We start from the raw sequence: 11,145 nt of genomic DNA, 5'->3' as shown, positions 1-11,145 counted from the left end.
TACCCCAAATTAAGGGATTATAAAATTGTAAAAAGGGAGCTGTATATAATAATATAGAAGAGGCAGACAGCTGGGATACTTAAGAGAATATCAGCAAAAAACTAGAATAGGGAAGGACAATTCCTTTTCTGAAATTGAAGCTGGTTTCTCCCACCCCAAGTAATTTATGATTAAAATGAGAAGATTGTCTTCAATTATTTGATAATAAATTAAATGAAGCAGGTAAGAAGTTTGGTGTCCACTTGAATTGGTGTGCCTTATATTCAGTTATCTTCCATTTGGGTAACTATCAGCTATAGAAAGAAGTATATTGTCTTTATAGTACTTTCTAGGTTTGCTGGCTCCCTTGTTCTATGGAATACTTCGAATCTAATCCTGGCAACATGGGTCCAGAAATAGGGGCAAAGTTTGTGAATGTGCTGCATCTTGCATAGTGCACACCATATTCTTTCTTTATTCTCCAGCATGTGTTCTTCTCTCTTTAATTCTAAATCTAATTTTGGATTAAATCTAATCCAAACAAGCATATTTAGTAACCGGGGTTGAAGCACTCTGGCACAGTACAAAAGGAACAATTCTCCCTACCCATAACTGCATAATTTTTGTCAAATCTGTTCTGTACTCAGTGGAAAGTTCGTTTTGTCATTGTTGTTTAATTATCAGAACTTTGTGATAATTGCTTCGGGATGGCACCAGTGTATTCTTTTTCCAATGCAGTGAGATGAAGTGACTTTTGAAATGCTTATCTTTTTCAGCTATTCCACTTATGCAAACTTTTACTTGCCAATTTATTTAAACTGTGATTTAAAGGAAATTGCAAACTATGTTGGGGAAAAAACCTAAAAAGAATAGTGTTGTACTCACTGCATTTATTGGGCGAACTTTGACAAAACCAAAATTCATCAGCACTTGAGAGAATTTTAAACCCATTTAAAATTTCCATGTTTGTCCTACCCTTAGAAATATATCCTCCTTATCAATCCCACTGAAAGGTCATAATCATGTGTTTCATCAAATATATCCAAATACATATTATCTTAATATTTTGTAACTGCTTGGAAGCATGAGCCAAAATAACAAGAATGAAAAGATAAATATTTCTTTAGGCTTACAATTGGGGAAAGGAGAACAAGAAAGTTAAACAACGAAAATAAAATAGCTCAAGGTATTTTTATATGATTTTTTTATTAAAATGTTTTTAAAAGATTAAAAACTAATGCAAAGTATTATAAAGAAGAAAAAGAGAAAGCAAGCAAAGAGAAAGCAAAAAGTGCAAAGAAAGAAAAAAAGTTGAATTAAATTGGAAAGAAAAAAGATACAAAGTAGCTTCAAATGTTCTTCACTTATTTAACCTGTCTAAAAGTTACATCATAATACTTTTTGTCTATAATCTATCCTGTCTAATCATGAAAACTATAAAGTCCCCCCCACCATTTTTTATGCAAAAAGTTCATGAGAGGTTTCCAGAGTGCCAAAATGTAGTGTGTCTTTTCTGTAATCAAAGAAGTTCGTTTTATCAAGATAGTCCTCAGGAAATAATGGCATTTAAGACTAGAATTTCTATCCTCTGCCTATCTTCTGCCCATCTGGTTGCCTTATACTCCATTACCTCTGTAGGGTGAGGAGAACACAGGGGCACAGGGCAGCAGTGCCAGTTGGATGGTGTGGCAAATGGAGCACTGAGCAGCAGGGAGGCTAGACAGCCATGGCAAGTGGAGTGCAGGGCCTGTAGGGGGAGCAGAGCGCAAGACAGCAGGGTTGGCAAGACGAACCAAGTACAGAGTGGCAGACACAGCTGGGGCTTTGCACTGTGGCGCTGCGGTGGCAGGTTGTGACACGGGGCTTGAGGTGGCACTCCTTGGTAGTGGTGCCAGGCTGAAGTAGACGCCTGGAAGCAGGGGCAGCAATCTGAGATTGCTGAGCACCCTGGCCATTTGGTCAGCACCAGTGCTGCTCTCACGATCAAGGAGTGCCAGTTGCGTGATGGTCAAAAGGGCAGAGATGGCGGAGGACTTAAAGAGCCCCTGCCAGTATGTGTTCAAAATTCCTAAGTGTGGGCAGGCTGACAAAGCACCTGAATGTCGATCAGATGACCATGGGATGATATAACAGCTTTAGTCTACAAATCAGTATATGAACCTGAAGGAAGCAGAATGATTTCCAAAGATACTGAGATGAATAGGGGAATATTTTAATGCAAGCTAGTTTTAGTCAAAAGTACCATTTTGTTATGGGACTTAAAAGATACTAGATTAGAAATGAGGAGACCACAACTTCTAGTTTAGGCACAAAAAGCAGCTGGAGGATTTTGGGCTAACTGTAATCACTCTCAATTAAGAAAGTACTGCCCAGAAAAGGTAAAGGGTAGTATTGTCATAGTGCAATTTTTCATGCACTATGCAAAAAAAAATGATGGCCATCCTATTTTTCCTCTCACACTAGTGAAGGCCTCCAGAACAATGCTACCAGGAGCTATCTCAATGAGTATGACCAGGCAACTGATAACATTAAGTTCCAGGCAAAAATTCGAGGTTTATAAACAAGGTTAATGTGACTTGAACATACAGTACAGCGTCAGGATAATCGATTAGGGTAATTAGTATTATAGTCTCTTAACTGCTTGCCTTAAAGAAGTATGAAGGAAAGTAAGTCCTTTTAGAGAGCTGTTGCAACCTGGATGTCTGTGAGAATGTGTTTGGATTGCTCAATATACTCTACATGGAGCTGCCCTTGAAGATCATCTAGAACAACTGATCCAGAATGCAGCAGCAGAGTAAATTAGTCCACGTAACACCTCTGCTGTGCAAGCTGCTCCGGCTTTCAGTTTTGTTCTGGGTACTAAACAAAGTGCTGCTTATTAGCTTTAAAGGTCTATTTCAGCGCTCCCAAACCTTTCCAGGCCCGGGAGGGGGGATTGTGAGTGTCAGGCACAGGCCCGAACTCACAACTCCATTTGCATGCGAGCGGAAGGCACTTGTGTTTGCATTCGACACTCCACTCATGCAGAGTGCTGGGGTGAATGGAGTTTTGCAAGAGGACAAGTTCCCTTGGCTCAAGTGTCCTCCACTCATGCAAGTGGAGCTTTGCATCCAAGCGCATGGGCCCACTGCTCATGCAAGTGGAGCTTCAGATGACAGCTTGTCCGCTGCTTGCACGGCCCAGTTTCTAACAAGCTGTGATCCGATAGTGGGCTGCAGTCTGGGGTTGGAGACCCCTGGTCTATAAGATACCTATACTTTTCCCTAAGAACTTCTACTGGTCCTACCAGGTCAGAGAGAGTAGGCCCTAAATATTGCTATCTGATGGAAGCTAGGTAGTGTGCCTTTTTATGGCAGTCTCTTCCCTAAATAATACTGAAATTCAGCAGACCTCTGTCAAAGTCCATTTTATATTACTCCACATTGATGGCTAGGGATTACTGTCTTAACTTAATGAGATTCCAGTAAAATGTTAGGCAATTCTTAATGGTGGGAGGTGGTGGTCAAATCTTCTTTGCTTGCTCTACTAGAAACTGGACAGAATGTTTTAATTTGTATTATTGCACTAAACAGGGGGCTGGACTTGATGACTTAAGTAGCTTTTTCCAAATCCTTCATGCTTTTAAATTAAAATGTGAGCAATTATTCTGCCACTTTAATAGTCTCCAGGAAACTGAACAAAACTCAATCCATGCAGACAAGTGTATTAATTCAACAAAATTACCTGTATTCAGACTAAATTGCTTTATTGCTTGCATTCATAATATTTTATGTACAGGAAAGAAACAATCCTCTATTTAAATTAGAACTTTAAATATTAAGAATAATTTATTAGCACAATTTTCCAAATTCAAAGAATCAATTAAGGCAATATATTGATGTGATTTTAAAACTTATTTTAAATATTTTTCTCCATCTTCTCATACAAAAACATCAAAAAGCAATTCAACCAGCTGTGGAAGTAAAGTTTCCAATTATCCACAGTAAATCACCTAAAAGAAAAAGGGGAAAAAATTAAGAAACAATTTGACTAACTATATACTACTAAAACTTTCCTTCCCGAAAGTTTTAATTGGAGGAAACAGTGCATCATAGATCAACAATTTCTGAACCATTTGCGGCATCAAATGGGTTGACTTACAGAATGCATCCCAAATCCAGGACCCATGACTCCCATGGAATTAAATTTGGCAAATTTTATAAAACATTTCATAATACAAAATGTATTATAAAAGTTTATGACATGATACAAAATTTATACACAGAATGTTTTGCTAATTGCTGAAAGAAATCATCAAAAATTCTGTTTCTTATTGTTATTTGTCTATATTCAAACCCAAATGATATTCAAGATGAATCTTGTTATTGTTTACAGAAAAAATGATCATGCATTTGAACATTTAAGTTAAATGGTATTCCTCCCTTTCCAAAACCCTCCTCCAGATTTTAAAGGAACATAAAAATTCTGTAGTGTTTTTGTCAAATATTTAACATGTTTTATTACCATTTTACAAATCTTACAAAGTTTATTCCATTTCCTGGCAGAGAGTATTACTCTTTGTATCTGTCCTTGGGTTAAGGCAGGGTATGCTATGTTAATTGAGGGTCCGTGCTGAACTTGTTACTTTAGTTGATGATTGACGTGTATATGATAATGGTTTGGACTATGCATGTGAACATTTTTCCAATTAATCCTATTGTGTGAACCTTAGAACTTAGAAGCAGTATGCAAATGTTTTTAGCAGACAAAAAAAATATAAGTTGAACATATTTTCTATAGTATTTCTATAGTATTTAGCAAAAAGATGGCAACAACTAGGATAACACTGGAGATTGGTCCTGCAGTTTCTTCAATGGAGAAAGGGAAGCAGCAGGCCTCTGACAAGCCAAAAAATCAATGCATAAATTAGTTAGAATTAAAATAGAACAAGGACCACAGAATACTGGGGGCATAAATTGATTCTTTTTTTCCTTTACGGTTAATATATTATCAGGTTTTTCTAAATTCACAAATCAGCAGCAGGATGTGAATCCAATGGTGGGGTTATCATATGCCATTAGATATGTGTTATTAAGTAGAATATGTGTATAACTAAAGTATAAAATTATACTCCCCCTACAAAAATAACAGATCTTAGTAAGAATACTTGGCTCATTCCATTTAATTGTGCCAAGTCCTATTTCCAACTAGTAGAAATAGAACAGATAAAACATAAGGAGCTATTTCATCCATAAATTAGGATATCTATATTTCTGGAGAAATTAAAGAGTTTTAGGCTTAAAAAGGAAAATAAGAAAGATTGCTAGAAAATATGATTAAGAGAAGAAGAAAATCTATTTAGTTTCACTGCAGCAAAACAAGGCTATTTTAGATTTTCAAACTAAAATTAGGATTTCCAAAACAAATATGAATGACAAATTGGAAACAGGAAGAATATACATTACACATATTACAGATTATGCATGTTTCGCACCCACAAAAGTTTCTATACTCACAAATGCAGTGGAAATTACTTGAAAATTATATTTTTCCCTTATTTTTTTAATTAAGTCATGTTTTGGTAAATAGCAATTTAGTCACCTACCTATGAAAGATTCCAATATATGACTCATCTTGTTCATATCTTAAAACCCAAAGCTCTCATGCACTCCTTGTGAGCTTCAATAAGATGGCCACAGTTTTCTTCTCCTTTTTCGATGATGCTGCAACACAACATTTCCCTTTTAAGTGATTTCACAAATCAAGGCCTCAACTAAGTTGATAAGCACTGGACTTCAGCTCTGATTAGCTGTAATACTACTATGTTACCAAGTTGTTCTCCTTCCCTTATCCCGGTCATTTAATACAGTCAGATCTTATTTTAATTGCTTTACGGGCAAATAAAAAACACTGGTGACAAGGTTGTATTCTTTCTCCTTTCTTATTCAACGTTTATGCTTAAATAATCATGAGGAAGCTAGGTCCTGAAGAACCAAAAATCAGAGTAAAAATTGGAGGCAGAGATATCAATGATCTTCAATATGCTGATGATACAACTCTCCACTCAGAAAGCAAAGAAGGTTTGGAACTTCTGATCAAGAAAATCAAAGAAGTGAGAATTTTGGTCTCTTTTCTTTCTAAACATCAAAAAGACCAAACTCATGACTACTGAAAGGAAAGGAAACCTCAAAATAATAAGTGATGGTGAAGAGATAGAATGTGTGAAAAAAATTCACTCTCCTAGGATCGCAGTACACTCAAAGCTGTGAATGGAGCCCGGAAATAAAACATCTGATTGCAATGGATCGCATAACGATAAACAGGAGCTGAATATGAAAAAGCAAGGACATCAGTCTGGCAACCAAATATAGGTTAGTCCACTCTATTGTGTTCACTGTAGCTACCTATGCTTGGACCTTAAAAAAGCAAGACAGGTGGAAAATCAACTTGTTTTAGCTATGGTGTTGAAGATCTCCTACATATTCCTTGGACAGCAAAGGTATTAATAAGGAAGTCACGGAACATGTAACATCAGACATGTCACTGGAAGGCAAAATCATAAAACTGCATCTCACTTATTTTGGCCATGTCATGCAGGGAAATTCATTAGAGAATGCAGTTTAACAACAAAAGAAAACCAAGCCAAAGAACAAGGTTGCTGGGCACCATCAAAGGTGACACTAACCAGAACATAGAACTAAAAAAAGTAGTACAAGATTGGAAGATGTGGAGAGACCTGGCCCATAGAACTGCCAAGAGTAGGACATGACAGAATGGATAACATCATCAAACAAACAAACAAAAAAAGCAGAACCATTTTAAGATTTGAAGAGAAAGACTGGTACAGAAGAGTGGCTTCTTGTTCCTTTTCTTTTTGGCTCTTTTTGCACCTGAAAAAAATGCCTTTGAGTTGCTTTTGCACTTTGCAAAAAGAGTATTTAATTTTTTTCACCCAATTATATGTGACATTGAATAAAACACAATTCAACCCTAGTGAAATTAAATTACTATGAGTTGAAGAACTCACCGACACAGGTGTTAGTATGAATTACATGTTTATTTTTATACTTTCCCTGAACAGTGTATGCAAGATGGGCTTACCTGTTGTGTAGGTCTACATACTCTTGAGCAAAAGTATATTATACTATCTTAAATTAGTATGCCAGCAGCAAATCTGTCTTACCAGACAGATTTGATTTTGGATACTGATGCATCAAGTTGCTTCCAAGATTCATCAATTTAATGTATTTTTATTGGCTTGAAGATGGTTCAGAATTTTCCATTGGATAAAAATTTTGCTACTTCAATATTGATGTAAGCCACTAGACCAAAACATGTGGAAGTGATAGTTGTAATTGCTATGGGGACCTTTTTAAACCCAATTTATGGGTTACTTATAGGACCCATCTGTCCTGAATCATCTCTACCCCATTCAGCAGAAGGGCATGCTCTGGGTACCACCACTCATGGAGGATTGACTAGAAGAGCCCAGCAACAGAGAACTTTTCTGCCATGATACCTGCCCTTTGTAACAATATCCCCTTAGATTAGCCCTATCTCTATTGACCTTATGTAAGGCCCTGAAAACTGGATGCCCAAGTGTGGGGCCCTGGGCATTGGACAGAATGCATTTCCTGTCTTGATATTGTTTTATGATGCTCAGTTGCTGTGTTTTATTTTATATTCTGTGTATTTTATCTTATTGTGAGATATCTACTCACATATGTAAGATAAATGGCTTTATAAATTGAATTAAAAAAAAAACAAATTTGAAAAACTCAATCTGTTTGAGGTTTGGAATATTTTCTTGGGAGGTACCAATGACCACCTCAAAATAGCTGCCACAGAGCTATACTGATTTGCAGAATTGCTGACATTTAGGCATGGTTGCTCACAAAGACCTCGTTTTAAATAGAACACTTCACACTCAATTGATTTCCCCATTATAGAGAATTCTTGTTATATGCAGTAGTTGCATTCTATAAAGTTGCCAAATTAGTGAATACCAACTGGGAACGTGTGTTGGGTGACTCAATTTTTTGTTCTTCAGTATGGTTTCAAAAGCATCATAAGTATTGCAAATGCATTTTAGTGAGAAGATAAATCTGCAATATGGAACCTACAAATAACAAGAATTGTAAAATAATTTTCAATATTAACCTGGCCCACCCTAATAACATATGGGTTTTTATTTTTAAAAACATACACATATACACAAAAACAATATCCAGAATCATTATACAGTTCTAGATTTCTGAAATGAATAAAATTTAACATGAAGAAATTTAAGACATGGAAACAAGTTGTATTAAACAGCAGAAGAGAGTGGGACTTGAGCTCTGAAGAAAGAAAATGAAGCAAACAATGCCAAAAAGGTTCACAGCCGCCCACAACTCTTTAGCAAATAGTTATCCAAAGTGACCTTATTGTTTATGAAGCAGCACAGTTAGTGCACTACAATCCCAAAAGCAAAACAATGCAAACATTAGTGATGCTGAGGGATAATATACCTAATTTTACCACCTCCTCCTAAAACTTTAGGATTTAAAGATTTAAAATGGGAAGTTTCTTCCTAGAACAGTGCCCCCCAACCTTTTGGGCACCAAGGACCGGTTCCACAGATAAAGATTTTTCCACTGCCCAGAGGGGGTTGGTTTTACATGCTGCCTGCATCCTGTGAATGAGGCTTTGCTTGTTTGTGTGGACTGGTTGCTGGCATGCTGCGGACCGGGGCTAGTCCACGGACAGGAGGTTAGGAACCCTTGTCCTAGAACACCAGTAAAACTGGAAAAAAAATAAAAGGATGGATGGACGGACGGACGGACAGACAGAGATGTAGATGTTTTATATATATATATATATATATATATATATATATATATATATATATATATATATATATATATATATATATATATATATATATATATATATATATATATATATATATATATATATATATATATATATATATATATATATATATATATATATATATATATATATATATATATATATATATATATATATATATATATATATGATGTATGTATGTATGTATGTATGTATGTATGTTACAACCCCTGGTATGACTAATCCCAGTAAGGGTATGGCTAGCTGATGAGAGCTAATTAGCTCGAAATAGATCTATCCTAGTCTCCCTTTATTTATTTATCAGTACAATTACAATATATATATATATATATATATATATATATATATATATATATATATATGTATGTATGTATGTATGTATGTATGTATGTATGATGTATGTATGTATGTATGTGTATATGTATATACATTCATACATACATACATACATACATACATACATATATATATATATATATATATATATATATATATATATATATATATATATATATATAATGTATATAATGTTTCTCAATCACCTTTGAAAATAATGGGTGGTAGCTGCCTTCCTTTTTCTAGAGATTAAAAGGAGATAATTCTGCATCTACCAGGCTTTTTTTTCCAGATACTGAGAGGTGTTGAACAGTGAGAAGTCAGATTATTTGATTTCATTAATTTTTAAGATGGCAGTTGTTGGAATTAAGCAGTTTCTGTCCAGGGACATAGAGATCTCATTCTGGCTAAAGGGAAATAAAACCACTAGTACAACTGCTTCAGGAAAGATTGGGAAACTTCTGCAATTTTGCAGGAAGAGGTTAAAATCTGGGTTCATATAGAAAAGGTAAACTTCTTCCCTTGATTAGTCCTCTGGTTTGGTTGGGAGCAAAACATGGCATAGACACATAGATTCACCAAACAGCAGGATATCCCCTTGCTGTCTTTCTACTCTTCATGCTGTAGACTATGCAAGACACTCGCAAAACATTTGCAAAACAGAAACTTAGCCTTCAACTGCTGCTATCAAAAACTTGAGGAAGTTTAAGACATATTACCAAGTGCAGGGACACCCTCATCTACCCAGGGCTAGGTTTATTTGAGTTTACATTTGAGGCAAGTTAAGCTATAGTATGCTTTGCTTTTAAACTGCTGTTGTTTTTTATTTCTAAAATACAGTTGTCTTAGTAAAAAAAATTAACTAGGTATTAGAAATTGTGAGAATCTGCCCACATATATTTTAAATATATGGTAAAATGGAACAATGTTAAGCTAGATCAGTGTTTCTCAACCTTGGTGACTTTTAAGTCCTGTGGACTTCAACTCCCAGAATCCAGCAGTCAGCATAGCTGGCTGTGGGATTCTGGGAGTTGAAGTCCATAGGTCTTAAAGTCGCCAAGGTTGAGAAACACTGAGCTAGATAGTTTCAAAACTGTAATCAAGGAGTTCCCCTGAGCCTTGTAAATTTTAGGATTAAAGAATAACTTAAGTATATTTGAATAAGACTAACCTAGTCTCTGCTTCTGCAGAGTTTTCGAGAAATGAGGTTGTTTTATTCGAGTTAAAGCACGTTATTCAGCAAGTTTTTAAAAGTAATCAGGTGGTAAATTGCTCCATATTAAAACTAATTTGGCAGTTCAATAATTAGCCACTTCATAGTTTATGACTGAAGCCACAACATATTTTGTATATAACTAAATATAAAGTGCCACAATAAATTTCAATAATAATGTGATTTTTTTAATCTCCCAGGCAGTCTCTTCCAATAAATCGTTTGTAATAGCACTAGCAGGGAAAGAGAGGAGGCACTTTCTCCTATCAGGGAACAACTGGGACAAACCATATACTAGCCATTTCCTGACGTTGGGCCAGTCTGGAAGAAGCGCTTAAAAACACCGGGGGGGGGGGGTTGTTTCTGTAGTTCGGCTACTTCGATACCGTTTGCCAACGCGCAAAACTGCCCCTCGCTGCCCACGCTTCCACATGTCACGGTGAGCTCCCTAGTTTACCCACGTGCCCTTTCTCCCGTAACCCCCCATTACCCACCAAGCGTCGCGCGCCTGCTTTGTCTCGGGGCAGGCACAACACGGCTTCAACGAAGGCGGCGGCTTTTGCTCCGCCTGAGCTGGGGCTTGGAGACCCGCCGGATCGCAGGAGGCCAGGTTCGACATCCCTTCTACTTGCGCATGCGCACAAGCCGCCAGGACTTAAGTCTACGGGGAAGGACAGTCTCGGATTTCCGCCGTCGCCACTAGGTTACGATACTCCCAGCCACGTTTGTGACGTAACATCGCCAATGTTCTATATATGTAAGCC

General features: G+C 36.5%; 1 protein-coding gene across 1 annotated transcript; it reads right to left on the bottom strand.

The window, feature by feature from the left end:
* Positions 1-3,707: 3,707 nt before the first annotated feature.
* COX17 (cytochrome c oxidase copper chaperone COX17) lies at positions 3,708-11,057 on the bottom strand. The gene is made up of 3 exons (XM_081940258.1): positions 10,876-11,057; positions 5,564-5,681; positions 3,708-3,970 (listed from the first exon to the last, which is right to left on the bottom strand). Exons 1-2 carry the CDS (start codon positions 10,998-11,000, stop codon positions 5,597-5,599), a joined length of 210 nt encoding a protein of 69 aa, XP_081796384.1. The 5' UTR covers positions 11,001-11,057; the 3' UTR covers positions 3,708-3,970; positions 5,564-5,596.
* Between the last annotated feature and the right edge of the window lie 88 nt (positions 11,058-11,145).

This window comes from Natrix helvetica (assembly GCF_964273705.1).
Source record: "Natrix helvetica genome assembly, chromosome: 2".
Classification (NCBI taxonomy): Eukaryota; Metazoa; Chordata; class Lepidosauria; order Squamata; family Natricidae; genus Natrix; species Natrix helvetica.
This window is presented reverse-complemented; position numbering and strand designations above follow the sequence as displayed.